The sequence below is a fragment of the Artibeus jamaicensis genome, unplaced genomic scaffold, assembly GCF_021234435.1.
Source record: "Artibeus jamaicensis isolate MK-2021 breed Jamaican fruit bat unplaced genomic scaffold, CSHL_Jam_final contig_908, whole genome shotgun sequence".
Taxonomy (NCBI): Eukaryota; Metazoa; Chordata; class Mammalia; order Chiroptera; family Phyllostomidae; genus Artibeus; species Artibeus jamaicensis.
This window is the reverse complement of record NW_026522009.1, coordinates 5,606,320-5,634,002: the sequence shown is the minus strand read 5'-3', so window position 1 is coordinate 5,634,002 and position 27,683 is coordinate 5,606,320. Positions and strand designations below refer to the sequence as shown.

Genomic DNA, 27,683 nt, shown 5'->3' with positions numbered 1-27,683 from the left:
GAAAAAAATAATGAAACAAAACTTTCCTAACTTGGAGAAGGAGATAAATATATAAGTCCAGGAAGCACAGAGATTCCCAAACAACTTGGACCCAAAGAGGACCACGCCAAGAAATATCATTATCAAAATGTCAAAGGTTAAAGATACAGAATCATAAAAGCAGCAAGAGAAAAGCAGAGAGTTACCTAAAAAGCAGTTCCCATAAGACTGTCAGATAATTTCTCAAAAGAAACTATGCAGGCAAGAAGGGACTAGGAAGAAGTATTCACATTGATAAAAAGCAGGGACCTACAGCCAAGATTGCTCTATCCAGCAAAGCTATTGTTTAGAATGGAAGGGTGACTAAAGTACTTCCCAGACAAGGTAAAGCTAAAAGAGTTCATCATTATTAAGCAAGTAATATTTTCTTTATTTATGTATTCAGAGAGAGGGAATGGAAGAAAGAGAAACATCAGTGGGTGGTTGCCTCTCCCATGCCCCCTACTGGGGACCTGGCCTGGAATCCAGACATGTGCCCTGACTGGGAATTGAACTAGCAGTTCTTTGGTTTGTAGGCCGGCATTCAATCCACTGAGCCACACCAGCCAGGGCTATTAGCATTACAAAAAATGTTAAAGGGACTTATTTAAGAAAAAGATAAAATCTATGAACATTAAAATGGCAACATATTTACAACTATCAACAACTGAATCTAAAACAAACAAACTAGTTAACTAAAGAAACAAACAGCCAGAACAGGAATAGAATCATGGGTATTGTCATCATTTGAAGGGTTATCAGCTGGGAAGGAGAAGGTGGAGAATGGGGGCAAAGAGACAGAGATTAATAAGCATAATTGGTATGTACAAAATAAATAGCAGGATGTTAAGAATAGTATAGAAAATGAAGACGAAGAACTTACATGCATGACCCAAGGACATAAGCTAAGGAAGGGATTGCTAGAAGGAGAGGGGTTACCTGAGGGGAGAGGGCAAGGGGGGGGAAATTGGGACAACTATAATAGCATAATCAATAAAATATATTTTAAAATGTAAAAATGAAATGGGTAAACTATGCAGCCTTTTCAATTTATTCTTTAAAAAAAGTAAACAGAAAATAGTTTCTATCTAACTAAAGTACTTCTTTTGTAAAATTACTTTTCCTGCCTGCCTGTCATTTTTCTGTTAGGATCTTAGCGTTTTTCTTATCCAGCTGTATGATCTCTTGTTTAAGAATTTAAGTCATCATTTATCCACAGCACATAGTCTTGCTTCTCCAATGTAATATCTGAGAATTTCTTCCCCAGAGTTACAATCACTTGGCTTTGGTAGGATGGAGATGATGTTATATTGACACACTTCATATATATATTGATTAATTCTGTGTAAGGTCTGGCTGAAGTAATTTCATTTGACTCTCCTGTGGGCCTAGAAAGCTTCTGTTATCATGTATTAATCTACCAAAAGACAAACCAAAATAGCCTTAAAACAAAAACCAACAATTTTTGTTTGCAAGGCTGGGAGGGCTAAACTATTTTAAGCTTGGATAATAATGACCTTGTTACAGCCCCATGCAGTCGCTTACAGACCTCCAGGTGCTAGAAGCTACTAGAGACACAGATGTCCCCTGCGTTGAATCATAGTTCACATACATTAGATTAGCTGCTATTTTTAACCTATTTTTGGTTTCTATGTCTAAATTACCTCTGAGGCTTGCAAGCATTTCCAATTTGTACCTCTGCAAGTATTTATTGATTAAGGAAAGAACGTGTACTTTATACCATCTGGTGTTGAGGTGCTAAAGCTATTTTAAGGGTTACTTAGAGGATTCAGATAACTTAGAGGATTTATCTTAATTCAGATATTTTTAGAAAAGAAACTTCAGGTTTAATTTTCTTAATAACATATTAATGCAAAGTATGTTCTGATTACTAAATCCTTTCATGAATATGATTTTTTAAAATATCCCACTGGCTATTTTGCATTTATATAAATTGGTCTGAATGTAATTATTTATTTAGCTACATTATAAATGGAAATATTTAGTATGCAAATATTATGACTCACAAAAATATCAATTTTTCTGTTGTAATGACAATTTATCATATTACTTTAATTATGATATTACTAAGAGTAATAGCCTACACCTTTTCTCCCAAAACATATGATCTGCCAGATACTGACCAAAGTGAATACATTTATTCTCTCACTTTGTTTTCACAAAACCTATGAGATAGAATTCTTATCTGGCAACTGAAACAAAAAATGATTAACTAAGTTACCCGAGGGAATTTATTTATGTCATCTTAAAACAAATCACAGAAAATAGCCCAAAATCTGAAACAAGGATTCAGAAAAGATAGACATACAAGTGATGAATTTTACATGATTTCTTATTTTGATTAAACTTTATTAAAGTGACAAATTATCATTCTGATAATATGCATGATGATTTAAATTCTTTAGGTATACATTTTAGTGGATTGTATGTGTGTACGTGTGGGCCTATATGTATATACTAATTTTTAGGACAACACCCTTATTATAACTGTTCAAATTAAGAGGACTGGACAAAATATTACTTATACACCCATTAATGGGAATTCTGAGTCCCGGAACCAGGTATGAAGCAAATCCTTTTTGGCAATGGCTGCAGCATGAAGTTTTTTGCCTTCTTAAGCACAATCCTACCTGAGGGTGCAAAACTGTGCACACTCATCTGATAGGATGTTTATACTTTATTAGGAGACGGCATCATCTTTATTATCACTAAAATTCAATCAGGTGCATTTGTCAACAATTAATTATTATTTATTTATTATTTATTGAGTTGGATTTGTAGTGTTTGAAATTAACACATTGCAAAGTTTTCTTATTAATAGAGATATCTGTGCTGTTAATAACAATTACAGTAAAATGCTGACTATTTACAAATTGTCACTTATGTTTATACTGTGAAGAAGAAAAATTAATTCAAGAATGATCCCCATCTCAAGAAACTCACAGTCTAGGAAAAGAGGAAGGTTGACTTCCTTTGAAAGGTCAAGCAGTAAAAGTTTTAAGCTTTGCAGACCTTACATTCTCTTTAACAACTATTCATCTATGTGGTAACAGCACTAAAGAAGCCATAAACAAGTAATGAGTGTGGCTGATTCTGATAACACTGCATTTAAAAAAGTAAGTTGCGGGCTAGATTTGGTCTATGGGCCATAGTTCATCAACTCCTAACCTGAATGCTGATATAAAAGAAATAGTGGGGAACTTAACATATATATCAATAATTCAATGCCATTAATAAGTGTGTTATAATTATATTTTATATAATTTATATAATTAATAAATGTGTGATAATTATATTAATAAGTATAATTATAAGCAAATATATCGATATACCAAAGTACTTCACAGATGCTTTATCTACTTTGTAATTACTTTCACATTTTGATGTGCTGTAACTTTGTCTTTCCGTATCTTTATAGTGACATTAGTTTCTTGGCATATTCTTTAAAATATAAATTATGAACTGGAAATGAGTATTGTTGTAGCAATTTCTGTTTATTAGGATGCCCATTTTGGTGACAACTGAATGTCATCTAGCAGCACTAAAAATTGAAATACCATTAAGGGTTCAGAGAAAATACATGGACCGTAACCAACTTTGTATTTGAAAAAGATACATTGGAATTTGATTTAGAAATACTTGTCTAACTTACCTAGCATTATATTTTATTTCCTTCTCTTTATTTAATCCGAAATAGAGTAGATACATGTCAAAGGACTAAATTTCAAAGTAGATTTTAGACATAAGCCCAAACTTGCTTGTCTATTACTAAGTTCATTCTACAGTTGTCTTGAAATAACTATAAATGGTATTCATAAAATATACTGAAAACTGAATGCATTGAGGCACTAAATAACTTCTATATTATATTCTACCATCAGCTGATGTGGTTTCCAATAATAAAGAACATTTTATTAGACAACTTACTTGGTGTTTTCTGGGTCTTTTTTTATGATGAATATGTGAAAAATTTAAAGGAATCTCGAATGTTTCAGCATCCAGAAAGTGCACGTATTATATATAGCTTATTTTTTTTAACATAGCAATAGCTCTGCAAATATATATTGGGAGATGCCTTTTTAAAATCTGAAAATATAAATTTTAAATTGATAGCCTTCATTAAGTGATTGAAGTCACATAAGCAGAGCATTTTCACTAGGCTATAATAAATAATGCCACTGGCATAAGAAATCAGTGGGTCAAAAGAGGGAGACATTATTCTCCGTCTCAAATTTGTAGGCTCTAGCAAAACATGTATTTAAAGGACTGTTTAAAATGTCTTCTGAATACAAAATTTGCAGGAAATTTGAGGAGATACGTATTTAAATGGGCTTACATTTTTGTATGTATATATTAATTGCATAAGCAAATGTATTGCTCATTATATCCCACTAATCATTTTAAGTAAAATTTAAAAAATAACTATTTAGTACGGCTCTGTATTTCTCAATTCCATAAAATGCTTCTTAATTTGAAAGGCACTGTGGAAAACATTAATTGTATGCATTTGGAGATTTGTGTTTTTGAAAAGCCAAGCAGACTCCTGTCTAAGTTCAGAGTGTCTTTATGCTGTATTAAGGGAGTGGGACCTCTTCCTTATCTTGGGCTCTCTTGTTTGCTTTTCAGTTGCTGCGAATGTGGCTGTGGAAGGGCTTCTTCCCTGTGCGCTGTTGCCCATCCAAGCCTAATATGGTTAGTGTTCCCCACCCTCTTTCACTCCTATGTGACGTCCCACCTCTATGTATTATTGTCGGCATCCCTTTTTTCTTTGTTTGTGTACATTTTAACAGTTGGCATGCCAGTTATACACCTTAATAGAAGAACAGAATGAAACTGACTCCCAAAGGGGAATCTTAACAAGTGATTTCACAATGAATAAATTCACATGAAATAATATACAGCCTGTCATCCTTGTGTTGAGCATTCATACTTCTCTTCCAAGGCATTAACTGTGTTCCTGATTTAAATCAGGAAGTCGTGAGGTTAAAATACCTGTTTTTCATTTAACATGTCTCTATTTCTGTCATTCCATAAAGATTAGAACCATATCATACATGGAAGTAGCATGCTACTTCTGTCAAGGTGAAGTCACCTTTTCTGTCTCTTGGTACCATGGAATGACCATAACATAACTGAATTCTTCTATTTTCATAATTGTTGTGAACTCGTATGGCATCAGAGAATAGAACCGTGTTTAAGTGTTTTACTTATTAGTTTTAAGCTTGAATTTTTTATATACTAGAAGTGATATACTTAATTTGATATCAGTTATATAAAGTATGCATACTTTAAGGATTAGTGTCCAAATGGGATATCCTGAAGTATTTACAAATGCAAATTCTAAATATGTATCCAGGTTATAGCTATAAATTGTAGGCTGGAACATAAGACCAGAGAACTTTGTTCACAGATTCAGAGGGACTCCTGCACACTAGTGAACAACCTTGTAAGAACTGAAATACTTCAGATAATTTATTTCTAGATTAGAGTTCAAATCTGTGTGCTATGGTATCAAGTTGTTATTTATAGTCAAAATATGCCAAGAAAAGGTATTCAGAAATGCATTTTAGAGAATTATAGGGTTTCCTTGGGGCATTTAAAATTGTTACTTGTATGCTCTAGGCGTGAATTAATGTCTGTTGATTGAAAAACCTGCAGTATGAATGGATCCGCACACATGTGCGGGTATGAGGAAATGCTGTAATGCATACAAAGATCTGAGAAAACAGAGCGTCAACAAACACAGATATATTAAAGTATGTTTTTCTCAGCACTTTGAAATTTCTGTATTTGAAAAAAAGGTGAAGTTACTATGAAAATGCACATTGGTTCTGAATTATTTAATTTACCCAGGAAATTCTTATTTGATACTGTGAATTTAATGATAAACCAACAAAATCCCCAAATTTGCTAATGCTAAAGTATAACATAAATAGCTGTACACTGTGAATTTTTTCTATGCTAAAGTACTTGAGTCTGGAGTATACTGTTATAAGAGATAGATCATCAGTAGAGCAGAATAGACAGAATTTTTACCCTGGGGTAAAAAAAAAGATTGACATCCAGATAGATCTTGAAGTAAATGTGAAAGATTATCTAATGAACACATATGAAGTCATGATTTAGAAATTATTGGCAAAAGGCAACTTTAGCCAGACTTAAAATGCTTAATTTTAAAAACTATCATTTTTCTACTGTGTAGTTGGCTTCAAGGGGTTTATAAAACAAAGGAGGAAAACTAGGAAGGCAGGACACTTCCTTCACAGAGAACACACTAGGAAACATAAGACAAAATCATTTTCCTAATATCTTCAAATAATGTTAGTAATTATGGAGGCAGTGAGAGCCTGTATGGGTGTGTATGTGTGTGTTTGCACCACAATAAAAAAAAGAAAAAAATAGCCATTAATGTGTTTAGGTACCCAATCAATGGTAACAGTTTTTGTGGACAGATTTATGGAGTAGCCAGAGTTTTTAATGCATTTTAGTATAATACAAAACAAAATGTAAGACTATACTTTCAGGGATCATTTCTATAATTCGTTACAAAACAAAATGTAACAGGAGATTAGAAACAAACTTTAATTGAGATTATATAAATTAGAAGTAAGAAAGTTATTCACAGTTATTACTGGGGAAGAATGGAAGCTAAGAAAATCTTTATTGCTACACTTTCTGAACTTCCCCTTTGTAATTGCAAGCCACTATGAGGTTTTAATTAAAGACACTGTCTGCTTAATCTAAAGGCTTTAATGTAAACCCTGTGAGAGAAAACAACCTAATAGTAGAAATTAAGGGTAAGAATAAATTCCTAGTAGAGTCAGCAAAATAGAGTCAGATGTCCTGACATGATATCTTGTCACATAATTTTGTATGTAAAATCATAGCAACATGTCAATTACCACATAAATAGTTCCCAAAACACAGTCTATCATCATCATTGGTAAACAGACATATTTACAATCATAAAGCAGGAATCATTATATATTTTTAAATTTTGGAATCTTTTGTCTTTCACTTCATGAAAGACTACTCATGAATATTTATTTGGTTAGTTTTGACCTTAATATAATGCAGTATATATACATGAAAATTACCCATTGTAATCATACACGATACACCTTGTGGAAATTTGATGGTCTGAAAAGCATTGTTTTGAAATTATTGATCAGATATTTGGTTCTTCAATGCAAGTTTGCTCTGTTACTTTTTTAATGTATGCTGTGCCATTCATTTGTATTGGTAGTTGCATGACGCCACCCTTGATCTTGAATTACTTTTCATCACTGCACTCATCCACTTTGTTGTGCCGTCTGTGCACGTGCTACACGCAGTGGTAACATTTCAAGTGTTTCTCCTGCATTGACTGATATTTGCTCAGGGATGGAAGATCTTTCTGCAACAGTTCTGCATGAAGCACAAATGCCAGATTCCAGGCACCCTATGCCTAAGAGTGCCTCCATTATTAGCAGAGGTGTTTTTTGTTAGTGACCTTTATACCATTACAACTGGCTTGAGACTCTAATCATTGTCTCAATTCAAAAGATGTCTATTTTTATAAACATGTGGTGTTAAATAGATTGTTCTTAATGTAAGATATCAATGTGTGTAATTTCAAATACAACATTTATAAATTATATAATTTTCCCTTGGTATATATTTGTGTTTATAATTACAGAAACTAATATGTATATTTATAGAACAATAATTATTATAAAGTCAATCAGAAATATACCAAAGTAGTTTTCTTGCATTTTTTTGTCAGACTAGTTTCTTTCCTTATAAGTGTTTATGTTTTGTAGTATTTTCATATTACTGCTTCTTATGGGTCTAAAAAGCAAGAAAAAAATGGGTTCACTTTTTGAAAGTAAAGATACTATGTTCTTAACTTGTTAATTTACCTAGATTGTGATTTTAGGAAATCACCTCATATTTTTAGAATTAAAAAAATTAAATCAGAGACATAATGGATGAAATCTATCTTCTAATGAAGACATTAAAATTAAAAAAATAATTCTGACAGAAAGTATCAGAAAACATTAACCGTTATCCTATTTTTTAAATGAACCATATTTCTTCTTCTGTATTAACTGAAAGTTTTTTAAAATTTGTAGTGGGCACATCTTTATTTTTACACACACTTAACACAACTTATTTCATTCATCTTCATACAATTTCTGTTGGAGAGTTATGTAGAAGCACTATTTTACTTTATAGAACTAGGTAAAATATATACAAAATGAAGTCATATGTTTCTAATAATTCTAGATCTTATTTAAAGTTCTCATAGCAAGCAGATGTGAGATTTACCTACTGTATATAGAATATATATTAAATTCCAGTTGAAGTCTTGCTTTGTAAGCTACTCTATAATTATTTTTCTAGGGAATCCTAGACTACTGTAATTTAGATATAGAATGTTCACATCATGAAATAGTTTAAAAATTAATAAAAATGTGTTACTCTAGCATTAAAACAAAATTTAATGAAAACTGGAAGACAATCCACACATATAATAATTTATAAACGTGTATTTATATTAAATTTCTAAGTCAGTTGAAATACAACTCAATATTGAAAAGTCTATAATTCATCTTTCAGTTTATTGAATTATTTAAAATTATTCATCTTCCTATTATTGCGAATTCCAAAAAGATTTGAATAGTTTTTTAATGAACAATTGACAAATTCATATATGCTGCACTGTTTTGGAAGGTGTTATTTCTAGAGTGCTATTTTCTTTGTCTTTTAGACTATACAAATAACAAATGATATTTAAGGAATAAAATAAGTTAACTTCCCACATTACCCTTCAGCATCAAATAATTAGAATCCTTGATAGAATGTGAGATGGCTACATGATAGTCTATGTCCTCCTTTTATGTTATAATTATCATTGCAATCTCATATTCAAGAAGGGTACATTTTTCCCTTGAGAAGTATATTTGAGAATTTTCAGTAAACAATAGCAGATCATTTGTGTTTTTTGTGTAACTTTCATATGTAAGGAACTCAGAATCCCAGTGCTTGTATATACAAATGAGGACTATATGAATGAGTGTCTTAAGGTCCTACTTGTAAGGCAGCCTAATATCATCAGAGGTCCCATTTTACTGCATTCTCACTGACATTCCTAGTAAAGATTGCGGTCCTGTAAAATAAAACACTCTATTTTCAGTATTTATTACATACATTAATAAACTAATGTCCATATACTTCTTTATTTTATGAGGCTGAGTTAGCTGAGTTTTTATTTAAACTATCTTTGCTCAGTTGAAGAGAATCCTGAAGTGAAAAAGTTAACCTATTTCCCAAAATGTTATAACTTATTTTTTCAAGATTCCAACAATAAAATGCTTAAATCCAGCACTGTGCAGTGGTTGAGATCATTACTAAGTTAAAACAAGACAGAGTCCATACATGGAGAAATGTGTTTTTTTAAGTAACTAAAATGACAAGGGCCTTTCATTTTCCAGAAGGAAAATATATCTACTATAATTTTCACTTCAAGTTGCCGCCATGTGAGTTTGCTTGTTTGTTTTAAAGTATAAGGAAAGTCTTAATCATTCTGGAAAACAGAGGAACATTCCACATATGAGTATTTCTTATCTAGTGACTACTTATTTTCACTATTTTAAAGAAATAAAAAACATAACCACTCCTTCTCCCACCAACTCACCCCTCCCAACCTTATTTAGAATTAAGGTAAAAAAAGCTTATATCCAGTTTTTATTTCTGTAGACTAAAGCAATTCTGTGGAAGCTATGGTTGGGCAAGGATCTACAGTCTCCTCTGGCTGTTTCATTCACTCACCTCTCCCCCAGGCTGTGAGGCTGCCATTTAGTAAATTACTGATTCTGTGCATCACTTTGTGCTCTGGAGGGCTTGACATTATACCTTAAATTAATTATCAAATCCTTAATTTATGTCCAAGAACTAAATTACTCATTACAATATTCATCTCTACATAAACATTATTGTTTACCATTTCATGTATAAAGGGAATTACACATATCCAAATTTAGAATGTTACAATTGAGGCCTGGATTTTAAGATCAGGATTAATACCACCCAGGATGTGTTATTCAAATTCTTCGGATAGATGTAAGAGGAAATAGATTTCTAAATTACCTATAATGTAATTGCTATATTTATATCTTAAGTCTCTCTCCAGGACCTCTTAGTAAATATTAATGAATTTGAATTACACCTATGTTTTATATGATTTCTCATGTTCATCTCTAGTACTAAAAATAAAACAACACTGTTTTCTAGAAGAAAATGAGTATAAAGGACTAGAAGATGATTTCTCTGATTACAAACACTATGGATATTTTTAGTACAATGATATCAAAGCTCATTCAAACTGTGCTATAAAACAAAATGAAGAAATGCTTTCCTTTCCATTCAGGAAAAAAATGGTTCTAGAAGGTAGGAGGTATAATCTATGCATAGAATGACATGTTTATTGACTCTGTCTGATGGGTTAAAATTATGCATCTGGACCACGTACAGAAGGTCACACTGAATGAACAGGCTCCTGCAATGCTTTGTTAACGAGGCTGAACCACTGCTTGAATGCCAGTCTCTGCCAGCGGCACTTTCACTTGATACTGTGGAAGCTTGTTTTAATGATACACTCGGGAAGGGGGGATTCCAGAACTTAATCGTATATGTTAATATGACATGCAACTGTGTATGCTATAGTGCTCCACATATGCCCATAGTCAAAAGTAACTCTATAGCCCTCCCGAATCTCACCCTAGGTATTAAAATGTTAACCACTCCTTACCAAGGTACTCCCAAGTAATGTTTTAGATGAGATCCAAAGTTTTATTTCCATTTTCATGTGAGGAATTTGCATACAATTTAACTGTGTATAAGGCTTACTTAAGGATAAGGGCTATTTGAGGAAACATGTTTGAAAGCTTAATATTTTTTGAACTTAAAATTGACATAAATTTTTCTCTCTTAACTAAATTTACTGGGGTAACATTGGTTAATGAGATTATCTAGGTTTCAAGTGTGCAGTTTTATGATACATTACCTATATATCACATTGAGTGCCCATCTTCCTAAAGCCTTCTTCTGCCACCAGATATTTGGTCCTCTTTATCCTTCACTATGTCCCCCGCTTCCTTCTTGTAACCACCATACTATTGACCACGTCTATGAGTTTTTGGGTTGTTGTTTGTTTACTTGTTCATCTTTGCTTTCAGTTTTATGTCTCACACATGAGTGAAACCATATGGTTCTTAACTTTTGCTCAGCATTATATTCTGAAGATCCATCATGTTTTTGCATTTAGCAGTATTTCATTTTTTCTTAGGGCTGAGCAGTGTTCCATTAACTTCTGGGGAAAAGGGGAAAATTATTTTTCAATTGCAACAAAAAGAATAAAATAGGAATAAACTTAACAAAGGATGGGAAGGACCTATATACTCAAAACTATTCAGCACTAATGATATTGAGAAAGACACAATGAAATGAAGAGATATTTCTTGTTCATAGATTGGAAGAATCGACACATTTAAAATGTATACATTGCCCAGAGCAATACAGGGATTTAATACAGTGTCCATCAAAATTCCAATGACATTTAAAAAAATAGAACAAAAAATCATTGGACATTTGTTTTTTAATGTAAACTGCAGGAACAAATTTACTTCTTAGGACTCTTTGCTCTTCCCTTTAGCAAGTTTTTTTTGTCACTATTAACAACACAGATCTAAGAATGATTTCAAACAACTGTATTTAGAACATTGGTAAAAATAAAGCTATCAATAACTTTACTGTAGGGGACATACATAAAGATTGAAAGAAAAAAATTTTTAAAAAGAGCAATATGTCAGAATAACAAATGTCAACTTGGATAGAACAAATGTGATTGCAGTAAACTTTATTTGTTTTCTTTCCATTGCACTGTGGTGAGGTGTTTGTGTATTGTTCTTCGCTGAAGAACACTATATATGCTAAGTATATGACTCATATTATTTCAGATTTACTCAAATTTTCTAGCATACTTTACTAATAAATTGCCAGTTCTAATTTATGATGATAAAATGAAGATAAATTTTTTCAAAGATGGAACAAGGCTGGTTGTGTTATCTGTTTTGTATAATATGTATATAATTATCCACTAAGAAATTATATAGAAAAATGAGTTTTATTTTCATACCAAATATACATATATTTTAAAACAATGTAGAATATGCAACTAAGGACCAATCTTCATTAGTACATGTCAACGGGACATGTTATTAATCACATAGTAGTTTTCAATCAATTTTGTAATGAAAGTATTTTGTCAGTCTATCATTTTGTCTGTATTTCTTTATACAGAAATAAATGGAAATTTTGTAGTTAATAAACTAAATTTTGTTGTGATAGCTTATGGACAGTAATTTCACTTCCTTTGAGCTTTACTAAAAATAATCTAAATATTTTTATTTCAGTCAGCTATTTTTATGTTATGTGGTTAATTATGGTGTACCATATCATTTTAGTATTCATCAGTGTATTTCTTCTGCAAACACTTGTCACTGTATAGAGACAATTGAAATAGCATTTACTCATTCATTTGTTCATTCATCAATGTGAAAAATATGTTTAATGTCAACTCTGAGTCAGGCAATATACTACTTCAGAAATTTACAGATAGATGCTAGTTGCTGTCATTTAAGAACTGACAAGTAGCAAGACATCCAAAAGCATATTTAAATGACTACATTGCATTATAAAATGGAAATAATACCATTACAGGGGTACAAAAAGTTAGAGAGTTCAGAGGGTCAAAGATTGTGTTAAATTGTGGTATCAGAAAAAAAAAACATACTTGCCAAAATTGAAGTGAAAATTATTAGAAATAACATGCTAGGTTCAGTATTTTCAAATGTATGAAACATGGAGAAATATCTTGAAGTCTCATTTAGCATACTTGAAGATAACAGTTGGAGATGATGTAAGAAATGTTCATTAGAGCTACATTTAGGAATCTTTATTATTTTATTGAAGACTTTGACGAAGATAGCTACACAATATAATGTTATTGACAGTAATTTGGCATCAGCCATGTCTACTCCAGTTTGGGAAAGCAGTTAAACAGAGCAGGAGCATCAGTTCAGAGACACTATAATAGTAACCCACCTGAAAAATAACGAGACCTTAATTGAAGAAGAAATAGAGTTAATGAGAAGGAAAAGATGGATTATAAGACATTTATGTTACGTAATACTTGGGATTTGGCAACTAATTTGTTGTAAGGCCAAAGAGAACAGGGCTTTGATATTAAGGGACCGAGGCCATCACAGTGTTTTTAACAGGAAAAGAAGGTGACAGATTAAGATGAAAAGTAAAGAGAAATATATTGATTTCTGTTTCAGATCTTTGAGTTTGAATGCCAGTGAATAACCCTATAAAATAAATCTATAAGAAATACGAGTATAAAGTTCAAAAGAAGTCAACTAGATGTATTAGATGAAATTAATTAAATGGATGGAAATGGATGGGTTGAGGGGAGAAAATCAGAGAAGTTCATGCAGAGGATCTACGGACATAGTGAAGAAAGGAGCAAAAATTATCAAAAAAGAAGTGGTCAGGGATTTTCAGTAAATCATGAATGATTAAAAGCTAATAAAAATCCTTGGATTTAGATATGACTATGTCATGAGTGAACCATTGAGGGACAGCTTTTTGAAGCAATAAAAGCAGGTTAAAAGAACTTGCAAATTAGGGAGTAGTTGAGAAAAACAGGAGAGGCTAAGATTTGGAGAGTGGAGCTTAGAGGGAGTTCAGGTTGTGGTCCATTTGATAGTGATCTCAGTGGATGAGAGTGGAAAAGAGCCAGTGTCAGGTAACTAAGGATTCCAAAACAGGAGAAAACAACAGATACAGAGTAAGGGGCTGAAGGTGGGAGATTAATGGATCAGAATCATTTTGGGCAGTTCATCCTGCAAAGGGTCAGTGGCTCCTAAGCTGCCAAAAATACAAAAGGGAAAGTGGAACCAGAAAAATTATCTGTTGTAAGAGGTCTGCTGAAGAAAAGTTTAAAAAATGGGTTCAAATGCATTCAAAGTTCTCAGTGCAACATGTGAAAGAGTGAAGGATATTGGTTAGAATAATGCTACTCAAAGGAGTGTTGCTGTTATTTTATAATACTGTATAAAAATCAGTTAGGGTTGCAGTCATTTCAATTGCATTTCATGCTTCCCGGCTTGATGTAATTCACCATTTGGAGATGGGACTAATGGTAGTTAACTCTGTTCCAGGCGGTGTGGTTACAGCAAAGCAAAGCAAGACCCAGAAGAGGAAAAGATGCATTTTCATAATGGGCACAGTAAGCAAATTGTAAAAAAAACTCAAAGGAACACAAACTGGGGGAGACGTTGTTTTGGTTTCATTTCAGACAAGATTTCTACCAAAATGTGTCCAAAATGTGTTTTGTTATATTCCTGGAAAACATAAGAGCTTGGGACACTGCAAGCTAACCCTAGGCAACAGAGAGATGGTTTATTCAGTATTTTACTTTCTACTTTCATTGTGATCATTAAAATAAAGTTGTTTGCTTAATGTAAAGTGATTATTTTTTAAACCAAATCCCCAAGCCAATTCTAATTGCTACCAACACTTTCAGTAGAAATCTATTTTTAAATAACATCACCAGATTATAGGAATGAAATTTCACAGTATTTTTTTCTTTTTCTATCATTATAGCAGGAATTTTCCTGAGCAGAGCCTATCTATAGCAGCAACCTTGGTTCGAATGACTTGAAAAATTCTAAACTTCTAAGAAATGCAGAAAATCAAGTTTTGACAATGACCCTTAAAAATTAGTAAATGATTTCTTATTAATGATATTTTAATGTTTATTCATCATTAATATTATAGTACGAGTTGTTTTGTCAAGTAAATGACAAAAAGAGTTTCTTTTATTGTTGTTACTCTGCCACAATCACAACGATTAAAATCATTAAAGTCATGAGTCATGTTATAAAACATTAAGTCTATTTTCATAACATTATGTTATTTAATGTAATTTATCCTCAATAACACTGTGACGGTCAAATTGTTTGCTTTAAATGTGATGAAGGCTTATAGAACAGAAGGGTCCATTCAGTAGCACAGATGGAGTGAGAAGTAAAGCTCTTTCTCATTTTTTTAGCTTCTTTATAAGTCTTATTAAAACAAAGCACCTAAAAGGTTATTTTAAATTATTTTTAACTTAATCTTTATTGCATTTTTTCTATTACCACTTAGTCCCCTTATATCCCTCTCCCCCCAGCAAGAACCACACTGCTGTCTATGTCGATGAGTCCCAAAATTAATCATTTTTTATGATAATTTAGGTGAAACACAGACTAACAAACCAACACATAAACCACTAATATTTCATTGTCCAGGTTAGTGAACAAAACTGTCTTAGTTTGCCTTAGATACTAACTCTGTGAACATTAGTATTGAAAAATGTATTTATGTGTTGGTATATATGTTGGTATATATATATATATCTTGTATATGCCAACCATCCAGATTTCTAAAATGATAAAAGCCATATAGCTGAACAAATAAGCCTCATAATTCAGAGAGGGTCTGTCCTTACAATTTAGCCACTTATAGGTATTAGGGATTTAAGCCACAGTTGCATGTTAATGATGTCTTTTTCTTGTACTCTGGACTTCAAAAACAATTTTATTTAGTATTTTTTACTTTGTTTTTATTATTTCACTATTGCAAATGTCCCCATTTCCCCCCTTTTGCCTGCCACCCTCATTCTTTGCCCCCACTTCCCTTTGGCCATCACCACACCATTGTTTGTGTCTTGGGCTATGAACATACGTTCTTTGGCAAATCCTTTCACCCTCTTTCATCCCATCCCTCCGGTCTCTTCCCTCTCAGCATTTCCCATCTGTTCCATGTATCTATGCCTTCGCTCCTATTTTGTTTGTCAGTTTATTTTGTCCATTATATTCCACATATAAATGATCACATGGTATTTGCTTTCACCAACTGGCTTATTTTACTTAGCATAATAACGTTTACAGCTTCACTCATTCATCACAGGCACATCTATTTTAATCCTCATTTATTTTTACAGTTAAACTGCCGGGAGTAAGAACATACATTGATCCACACACCTATGAGGATCCCAATCAAGCTGTCCATGAATTTGCCAAGGAGATAGAAGCTTCCTGCATTACCATTGAAAGAGTTATTGGAGCAGGTACCACAATGTGTTTAACTGGGACTTTTAACTTGAGTTTAATAATAGAATGCAATATGTCAATGCCCTTATCTAATATAGAAAGTTTCTAATCTTTTCTAACTGACTCACTTCCAAAGTGGTATATAACTGATCCTATTTTAATGCTACATTCTGCGTAGTCCACACTTCAACCAGTATATGTCTAGTTTATGAAATAAAAAATAAACCAGTAAATAAATATATATATAGTACTCATGGTGTTTTTCTATCTACTGTTCATTTATACACACACATATATATATATAATTTCTAATGCCCAAAATACTTAATTCAAGCACACAGGTGTTATGAATCATTTCTTACCTTCAATTGTTTCCTTTTTATCCTGTTACAGCCTTTTCCCCCTTTCTCTTCTCATTAATGTCACTGCTAGAGTAGAAAAAGGAGGAAGAAAGAAATTATTTAAGTCAGTTGCATTCAATTTCCTTGAAACATTTCCGTTAAGGGTTTTGTAGGTGAGACAGATGAAGCCAATAACCTCGGAGTGTTTTAGATGATTTTTCTACACCTGTAGATGATTTTTCCCAGGGCACCATTTATTTCTATTAACACTGATACAAAGTTTGAACTTCCTTTTAACTCCGTTTCATCTACACCTTGAAATTCTATGAGTGTTTTATATTATTATTAGAGTAAGGATTTCAAATGATTTTATGTATTTTTTTCCATCTTTGTCACAAGGTGAATTTGGTGAAGTTTGTAGTGGGCGTTTGAAACTTCCAGGAAAAAGAGAATTACCTGTGGCGATCAAAACCCTTAAAGTAGGCTACACTGAAAAACAGCGTAGAGATTTCCTGGGTGAGGCCAGCATCATGGGGCAGTTTGATCATCCTAACATCATTCACTTAGAAGGTGTAGTGACCAAAAGTAAGTACAATGGCATATAATGTATGAGTGTGTATGTGTATCATGGGTGTGTAAAGTAGCCTAATATTAATGTGCATAATATTAGGTTATTATGAATTTCAGGGAACGATAGTAATGGTATTAATAGTTTATCTTCTATAAATATTTGTTGCCCTGTATTGTAGTAGATTTTGGTCAAAACCGATCTTAAAATGAGCCTGTATTTCTATGTATTTTTTTCAATACACAGATTAACTAATTTACTATTAATTCAGCACTGGAGAAAATGTATCTAGATAAAAGAAGCAGTAAAGGTACCAAATTATTTTTTCTCCTGTTCCTTTCACTTTTTGTTCTACTGAAATACTAACTTCAAAGTTCTAATTAAGGCATTGAAGTTTAACATTTAATAGTATTACTATAACTATAGGTTCCCAGGCTTTTTAAGAATCCTTTAAGTAGTTTTTACATCCAGAAGTGTCTTTTATTCATATTTTTTCATTGCAGTATTTTTATAGTTCTAAGGACAGTGACAGTCTCAGGAGACTATGAAACTTCCTTGAGAGTAATTATTTTGTCAAAGCGAATCAAATTTTTATTCAGAAATATCTAGAATTTCACATTACTTTTAAATTTGTACTGGTGCACTGTAAATGTAGTTTTGTGGTGAGCTTCTCAATATAAGGATTTGAAATAAGTCTTCAGTCATCCAATAAAATATTTATGGGGCATATAGCTGGAGCCTTTATGTTCTTTTAACCTATTTTTTTTCCTTGCCATTTCTATTTATTCTCATTCCTGTCTTTTTTCTTCATGACCTGCATATCACTTACTAAATCATATTGTTCCTTGTCAAGGAACATTCTTTAGACTTTCTTTAAAGCATTTGTCAAAATTTCAGCTCCTATTAATAACATTTTCAGTTATATAAGTCAAATATTCATAGCAGTAATGGGTATTCAATAAATGTTCTCAACTGACAAAGTATTTTTTTAATTAATTAGCTATCCATTTATTCTATTTAGCTTTTAAAAATGGGAAACAAAACAAGACAACATTTTTTCACAATAAGTAGGGACAGAAGAGGCAAAATATAATGTGTATTTAGTACATAAAAAGTTAATTCCCAAATCATAATTCATTCACAGTAGGTCACAAATGAGAGTGCAGTAGTTTTCTCACAAGTTTGAGAAAAAGACCAGAGGAAAAAGTATCACATTGATGACTGGTTGAATTTTTGAATGAGTCTGTATTGCTGTGAGTGTGTTTTTCTCTGTCTCAAGGAATTATCCACAACCTGTAAGACATGTGAATTTATTTGAAACTTAGAGGTTTCTTCACCCAGTTGAGTACTCATCCATACTTTATCACCCCCTTGACAGAAACCCAGAGGGAATATGGTTGAAACAAGAAGAACATCCTGAGGTCTCAGGGGAATAAACAAGTTGTTAAAGAAAGGTGGGAGGCGGAGACAAGTGAGAGGCATATGGGGGCAAGAAGAACATATATTTTTAAAGTAATAAGATGAAAAATTATTTTATAAATATGTACAGTGTAAATTAACAGACATGGGTATTTGAAATAAAACTAAGGCATGAAGATGGTCATGACAATTTGACTTTGACATTAGTCTGTCTGATAGTCTTATCTCCTACCAAGGGAAAGACCTTGAAAGGACATCAGTGAGGGCCTATGGTGCAAGATAAGATAGGAGCAAGAATCATAACAGGGCTTAGTATCATTTCCTATGAAGGAATGGTCTTATCTATTGATTATATAACCCATAGCTCTTAATGATAGTCATAGTAATAATAGCATGCAAATATTTAAAAAGTTTCATGTCTTTATTTCATCTTTAATATGACTGTTAAATGTAACTTCATCAAAATAATTTCTGACCATCATTTCCTATTACCCTGGGCAAATGCAAAGCTCCTTAGAGCAAATCTGCCATCTTGAAATGAGTTAATGCCACATTTAGGACTGTTCCAGATTACTACTATTATCATGGAACCAATATTGTGTAACGGTCAAGAATATGAACTAGGGATCTAGCCATCTGCTTTTACTTTGGTTCTACCATAAGCTACTATGTGACTACACAAGTTCATTAGACATTCAACAATCTTAGTTTCTTCATCATTGACATGGAGTAAGAATTCCTCATGCCGCGTTGCAAAGGTGACATGAACACAGGTAGAATGTAATATGTGCATGGCACAGCATAGGTAATTAATAATTATATAAGTATTACTTTTTCATTTATCTCTATTATGCTATAAATTCCTCCATATCCATTTCATTCTTAGTCCATTTTAATGTACCTTATATTTTGTTCTATAATTACTGAGCATACCCTGGGGGGTGGAAATAAACTATTAATGAGTGAACACCCTCTCTCCCGGGGTTCCCCTGTACTAGGTTCACCTCACCTGCTGCCAGGGAATTATAGTTGTCAAAGCCAGAGATTATTTATTCAAAAGATATACAGACTTAAGAGTAATGGCTTAATATCTTTATTAAATCACAAGATCCCTTAATACACCCACACACACACACCGTCCTTCCCCCCCTGCTTTGCCCAGTCTGGGGTGCCATATCTCAGGAAAAGAAATAGAAGTCCATGCCTCAGGTAGCCCCTGGTTCTTCCCAGTCATCCGTGCCCAGCTGGCAGGCTCTCTTCGGTTTCCAGCACCATCATCTGTGTTGCCAGAATCTCCAGTTCTTAATCCAAACCCACATGGCACCTTCTCCTGGCCCACCAGCACAAGTCCCTTCACCCCTTTCCTCCCCACAGCATCTTTCCTGCATTCTTCCAAACTGCTAACAGAGAGCTCTGTACCACTCCAACATCTTTCTTTCCAGCTTCCTAAGCTGCTTGGCAAAGTATGCCCCAAAGCTACATGGTTCCAAACTTTTCATGGCTGCCACGCTTGGGTTTAAATCCCAATGCCAGTCTTCCTCCGCAGCCCTATTTCTGACTCCTCCCACAATCCGCTACTCTTGCCAGCATTTCTGTATGTTTCCATCTTTTCTAGGCTGCCATGGTGAGTCCAGGCAGGTGTGGCCCCATGTCAGGGAGCAAATCATCTCCAAGCTTTCACACAGGCACTGTAACCAGGGGGAGTTGCGTCCCAGTTAGGTCATGGATTGAAGTCACTCTCATCTCCCTGGCTCAAAGCATGACTACAGTTATTTAACATATCCACGAAAAGTTATAGATTTGTTAAATGACCGTGCCTGAGATTAGTTGCAAAACTGTTGCTAGGCAAAATGGCTCTCAATGGCCCTGCTGTGTGTGTCCCATCCCCCAGTTCAGACCTGCGAGGTGAGGGGAGGACATCCCATATTTTTAATATTTCCTGGACATACTGAGTTCTGGACCCCATTACAAATTCCTCTTTGTGGGATGACCCCTGGCTCTACCATGTTACACTATCTACATTGCCTCTTCATATAAAACTGACACTTCTATATTCACCACTTTTTAAATTACTTCAAAACTGTATTAAATTTCATTACTTCCATGAAATATCCATCATCATTTTACCCTGAGGTAATATTTTCTTCTTTTGAACACTTTACCAATGAAATGATTTTTGCATTTGTCTATAATGTTGCTTCATTTCCTCCCAAACTCTTATTCACATGTTCCACTTATTTTTAATTCTTTGGCTTAAAAAAATCTTCTCCCTAAGATCACAAGTCATGTCACAAAAATTTTTGTAAATCTATTATACTTAAATCTAAACCAATTTATAACCACCTTATTTAAACACTTTTAACCTTAATGTGGTTGGTAATTAGTAGTTCAGACATGGACAAGTTCAAGTTGAGATCCCTATACACATCCAATTGCATGTGTGTGTACAAAATTGCAGGCAATTATAGTAGCAAATATGTATTTATTTCCATCTTTTTTAAGTCAATGAATCAGATACTAGTGGATAAAACCCACAATTTATTAGAACTAATATTTACCTACTTTTATAAACCCCTTATTTATTATTGAATTTATATAAATGGAACATGACTCATATAAACTAAAGGAATTAATCTTCTCAGGAAAAAAAACAACCAAAATTGTCACATAATTTATATTCACACGAAACATTTATTTATAGAAGCAAGTATCAATATCAACAAGTGATATTTAAATTTTGTGAATGCTAGTCTAAAAATGGTACTGTAGTTGGAAATACAATTTTATTTTATTTTTTAAATACTTTATGTACAAAGAGAGGGGAAGGGAGGGAGAAAGAGAGGGAGAGAAGAATCAATGTGTGGCTGCTTTTTGTGTGCTCCCCGCTGGGGACCTGGCGTGCAACCCAGGCATGTGCTCTGACTGGGAATCGAGCCAGGGACCGTTTTGTTTGCAGGCTGGCACTCAGTCCACTGAGCCACACCAGCAAGGGTGGAAATACAATTTTAAATGCCCAATCTTCTATGTGATGTTGATGTCATGAGGTCGTACATATAGGTAAAGCACAATGTAAATATTTTAAATATTTCTATGTCTTTAATTTTTGCTTTGTATGAATTGAAATTGTATTTCCTCTGAATGAATGTAGCTCTTGATATTCAACTTAGGAAGTCTTCAGCCTGTTTTTAACTTACCATGTTGCAACACACTTTATTTGCGTCCTTAATTTCATGCTTTCTTATTTGATGCTAATTTGGTCAGCAATAATTCTCAACCTGCAGCACATGGGTAATGAGACCTAAACACAACTCAATCTTGTGATTTTTCTGACTGAAGCTGAGGTGTGGAGCCTTAACTAACAGTCCTGTGGATGGTGCCATCATGAACCCTCATCTGTCCTGTATCACTGCCCTGTGCACCACAACTGTGGGCCTTGGTTCAGATTCCCTCTGTGTTTTGTTGTTAAATAGGACATGGGATCAATAGACACATATTCTGGAGAGGCTTCATGGTACACGGTGTAAAAAAAAACCCACAGGTCTTAGATTAATTGATTCATTGGCAATGCAATATGCCTTAATACAATATACACAGTGCCAGCTTTTATTATAGAAAATGACTCAGGAATATAATCAAAAATAAAAAAAATTATGTTTCCATTGCAGCACCTTTTTTTCCCTGGTAAAATATTATTTTTTAAAGATTTTATTTATTTATCTTTACAGGGGAAGGGAAGGAGAGAGGGAGAGAAATATCAATGTATGGTTGCCTCTCGTGTGTCCCTGCTGGGAACTGGCCTGCAACCCAGGCATGTGCCCTGACTGGGAATCGAACTGTGGTTGCTTGGTTCCCAGGCCTGCGCTCAATCCATTGAGCTATACCAGCCAGGGCCTGGTAAAATATTTTCTAAATCATTTTTAATTCTTATTCTGGTATAGTTGTTCGAATTGTTCCCCCTTTGGCCCTCCTCTGTCCATCCTACTCCGTGCTCCCATGGTCAGTCCCCACACTGTTGTCCACGCCGTGGGTCATCCACACATGTCTTTGCTTAGTCCCTTCCCCTTCTTTGCACCATTGTCTCCCTCTCTGCCTCCCTCTGGTCACTCTCAGTCTGCTCCATGTTTCCATGCAGTTGCAGCATCTGTAGTTCAAGGTTCTATTCTCATGTACCAAAATTATTATCAAAATTGATTGGATGGATATTTCTATCAAATCTTAAATTATTCATAGTTATATTTCTTAACCTGGGACCATGAAAAATAAACTTGTTGCTTCCATTAATTAATAAACTTAAACAAATATTAGAGGAGCACTAGATGAATCTCTATTTTTTTGAAGTCTGGGGATATGGCACATTCAATAACAATTAATTATTTAAATTGTCAGTCAATCTAACTTATATAAATTGGTATTTCTCTTTCAGATGTAGTATTTCATTCTCATAAAGCTGCTTCTGTTTTCCAGACCCTTGTTATATATTTCTCAGGGCTATTTCATTAGAATTCAAACTACTCTTTCCATTTTGGTATTTTCCCATGTTAGCTCATTCTACACCTCCTGTCCTCAGGTAGATTTTACTAAGTCATTGCTTTCCTCTCATGCTTCATCACCAAACCAGCTAACAAATGGAACAAAATACATACAGAGGTGGAAAAAAGTACTTACTGATGTGAGTGAACACAGCAGGTTATTATTATATTATTATGTATTAATGTTTATATTTATTTTATTTAAATAAATATTATTATTTTGTAGCCTTACTATTATTTTTATTTTAGGTATTGATGGCTGGTAATTTTACCCACTTATGCCCATCCCTGTATATTTTGATTGCTTTGATAAGCTTTGGCTATATCTCCACTTCCACTATTTCTCACCTTGATCTCATTTAATTCAAACATGACCTTCTTCATGTGACCTGAAGTCATTTGTGACCTGTGTCATTTATCTTCATTTGTCCTTCTTTCCTCTGTGTCTGCCTGGTCCGGAGAAGGCACTTAGTAAGGTTGAATAGCTGAGCAAAGGAGAGCTTCCCAGTTCTCTGTGAGAATCCAAACTTCAAAGAGCAGAGGCTTCTCTTTCACTCGTCTCTGTGTTCTTATGTCAGTGCTCAGCATGGCCAGTATCGTACATATTTGTTGAATGAATGAGTTCTCAGAGGCAATCTTATCAACTCTAGTTACATTCCTCTGTACTTGTCATGCTATACATTGTATCATAGTTATAGCTCTATGTGTTTTATCATCACCATACACAGTAAGTTTCTTGAACCTGATATATGTTTATAATTCCGCCCCTCAATCGCAGGACCAGAGACATTAGGTAATTTAAAAAGATCATAAATGCCCTGGCTGGTGTAGCTCAGTGGATTGAGTGCAGGCTGTGAACAAAGGGTCACTGGTTTGATTCCCAGTCAGGGCATATGCCTGGGCTGTGGGCCAAGTCCTCAGTGGCAGCCACATGAGAGGCAACCATACAATGGTTGTAAAATAAATAAATACAATATTTTTAAAAAGTCATAAATGATATTAAATGAGTGAATGATTAAATTATAATCATGTAAATATTTAAAACTAATTACATTAACATAAGGTTTTATTTTAAATTTAAACACTTTATTCTATAATGCCAATTTTTTTAGAAAAAATTAAAATGCATTTGAAGGAAGTGGTTTGAGAATCTTTACACAGGGTTTTGCATAACAATTATTATGACTACTTAGACTTAACATTACTTTAAGAGTTTACTAAGTTTAGTATTCTTTACCTACCCCCCTTTAATCTGCACAGCGGTGCTATCCTGTGTATGCTAGTGTTTGTTCTCAGTTTACAGATAGGAAGATTAACTTTAAAGAGGTTAAATCTCTTATCCCATATCATAAAACTATGCATAGGACAATGCCAGATTCTAAAACAGTTCTATATAACGCCAAAACCTAAGTTCTTAAACAGTGTCCATTATCAACCTCATATCATTCAGTATACACTTTAAGAAGAAATATTTATTTATTGAAAAAGTATTAGTTGGTCCCTAATACATGTTTATTTCTATTAATAAATGGGATAAAGTAGAGATTAGACAGACTGAATATCTGACTTGATGGAGCTAACTTTTTTCAGTGGGAGAGATAGAAACTAGATGAACATATGCACTTATAATATATTATATTATATGGAGAAATTTAATATATATATATTAAATGGAGAAATAAAGCTAGGTTAGGATAGTAAGGGTTGGTTCTATTGAGGGTTGGTGCTTTCTCTTTTACTTAGCGAAGAACTTCTCTAAATAGTTTTGAATAAAGTGAAGGTGCAGACCTTGCAGATAGATAGCAGAGGGCAGAGTGTTATAGGAAGAAGGTCCAGCAAGGCTCAAATAGAACTTGCATGGAATGTTCAAGAAACAGTAAGTAACAAGATCATTTTTGCTTCAGTGGAATGAATGTGAGGATTCTGGTAAGAGATTAACTTCAAGATCTAGTAGGATAGAAATGTAAGGATTTGTTGGCCCCTGTTAAACAATCTTCTAATGTGAGCTTTAGAGCCAAGATGTAATAAAGTCTGATTTCTACATTAAAAGCATCAGTCAAGCTGCTATGTTGAGTATAGATGATACCAGCTGGCATGCAAGCAGGGAGCAAGCAGTGAGGAGGCCACCAACATTATTCATGCCCCTTAATGATTTGATCAGAGTACAGATATAACAAGGTAGAGGGCAATTGTTGAGTTCTGTAGATATTTTTAAGGCAATCACAATGTGACTTCTTATGGTTTGGAAGTAGAATATGAAGAAAAGAGAGGAGCCAATGATAATTATACATTATTTGTCCTGGATACCTTGAAGAAGCTAATTGCCACTTATAAAGAGTCTAGAAGGAACAAGAGTGTTTTTGGTAACCAGTAGTTCAGTTGTGGATAAGTTAAAGTTGAGGTGCTTAAAAGCATCCATTTATACCTGTGGTACACAAAATGTGATTTACCTTTAGGCCTGAAAAATATAAATTAAAATCTTTGAAGTATGACTATGCTAGAATTTTGCCTCTTCTATTTCACAAAAGGAAATAATTTCTATGAATCGATGATAAACCAAGATGAAAATAAATAACTTTAAAACTGAAGTAAAAACAAGGCCCTGGCTGATACAGCTCAGTGCATTGAGTGTGGGCCTGGGAACCAAAAGGTTGCTGGTTTGATTCCCAGTCAGGGCACATGCCTTGGTTGCAGGCCAGGTCCCCAATTAGAGGTGCTCAAGGGGCAACCACACATTGATGTTTCTCTCCCTCTCTTTCTTCTTCCTTTCACATCTCTCTAAAAAATAAATAAATAAAATCTTTAAAAAATAAAAAAATTAAAACTGAAGTAAAAAACAGAAGCTAGCTCATTAATCGGTACTATTTTTTTCTTTGTTGGGGTATATACAGAGTTAATAAATATACATAAAATAATTACTAGGGATTTATAACTGGTCTTCCTGATAAAATCCAAATCATTTGCAAGAATATAAATCTATGAAAATAGATTTTTTGTCTCATAGGTTTACTATTAGTGAATAAAATTTTGTTTTATTCTTTAAAGATTTTATTAATTTATTTTTAGAGAGGGGAAGGGAGGGAAAAGAGGTGGAGAAAAACATTAATATGTGGTTGACTCTTGTGTCTTTTCTACTGGGGACCTGTCCCTCAACCCTGTGTCCTGACTGGGTATCAAACTGGCAACCCTCTGGTTTGAACACAGGCCAGGGCTCAGTCCATTGAGCCACACCAGCCAGGTAAAATTTGTGTTTCCAAAGGACTCGTGGACATGGACAACAGTGTGGTGATTGCAGGGAGGTATGGATTAGGGGACTAAATGGTAATGAAAATACATAAAAATTGAAGCTGAAAAAGCGAAATTATTTTCATTATTAATAATAGAAAACTGTCCATTTTGACCATTCTTAGGTCCCCAACTCCTCTGAAAAGTATATAAATTTCTGATTCTATAATTATTATCCACTTACACTAATGTCAGAATAATTCAAATTCTAACAAATCCTAAAACTCTCACAATTTTAATGAGAAGTAAATTTCAAATGGAAAATTTTACCTCAATGTAAATGATATCAAATAAAAGAAAAATATGTAAAGTTGAGAATTTCTACCTATAGAAATACTTGGTGTCTTTATGCTCTTGTTTCAATATAATATGTTTTTTATTTTATCATCTTTCTCCAAATTAGAATTATATAATTTTATAAAAGACTTTTCTTAAAGGGTTAATTAACAAATAATGACCATAATAGAATGAAAATATCTGAGTACCCAACAGCCCCATACTTTCTCCCCACCTTGTAATCACTGCCCATTTCTATTATAAGCACAAGGTCTCTTTAGGTGGTTGACCATTAACCGTGAATAATTGAATCATGTTATTTGAGTTACCCCATGTTTCCTGTGGGGTAAAAATATAAGTAATTTTAAACAGCTACAAGTGTTAGTATATTAAATATTATATAACCCAAATAGAATGACATAGTAAGATAAGACCATAGATCTAACAAGCATAAGCAGAGGCTTACTTTTAATTCTTTACAAGTCTTGCAAAGTGTTTCAGGCAGGAACCCAATGACAGTTGTTTTCCAGTGAATCATGATGCTTCTAAATCAAATGTTCCATTATATCCTTAAACTATATCATATGTTTGTTGGTGAGTTAATCGTTTCAGAAAAGCAGGTGGTATTAATGCAAATAAAATAATAAACCCAAATTTAGCTACAATTCTCGAGATATGGTTTATTTCAGTGTTTCTGAAAATTTAATGTGTGCCTTAGGATATTTCCAAATTTCAGAACCTATTTCAATAAATCGGATCAGGCACTGAAATCTGGCATTTCTAACAACCCCTGGATGACACATATGCTACTTGTCAGGGACCACACTCTGAAGAGAGAGCTAGATTAACATTCCTGGAAGTTGGTTTCTCCTAACTCTGAGATCTTATGGAAAAGTATTAAATTTCCAAAAATGGCTCTCTCCTGCCTCTTGGATTTGTGATAAAAATTGGCACCAAAAATCATGTAGTAGCAAACCAAACTGTTTTTTTTTAATGTGGTAGAAAAGAAAACCAAATATAAAAT

The 27,683-nt window shown here is 33.5% G+C and overlaps 1 protein-coding gene across 3 annotated transcripts in view; it reads left to right on the top strand.

The window, feature by feature from the left end:
* EPHA5 (EPH receptor A5) overlaps positions 1-27,683 on the top strand; it is a 327,487-nt gene that overhangs the window by 265,711 nt on the left and 34,093 nt on the right. For 2 of the 3 annotated variants that reach the window (XM_053655038.1, XM_053655036.1), the window contains 4 exons: positions 4,666-4,731; positions 14,307-14,374; positions 16,133-16,258; positions 16,982-17,167. In XM_053655038.1, coding sequence (XP_053511013.1) covers positions 4,666-4,731; positions 14,307-14,374; positions 16,133-16,258; positions 16,982-17,167 — 446 coding nt within the window. The remainder of the gene's footprint in view (positions 1-4,665; positions 4,732-14,306; positions 14,375-16,132; positions 16,259-16,981; positions 17,168-27,683) is intronic. The other variant, XM_053655037.1, reaches the window with a different exon arrangement.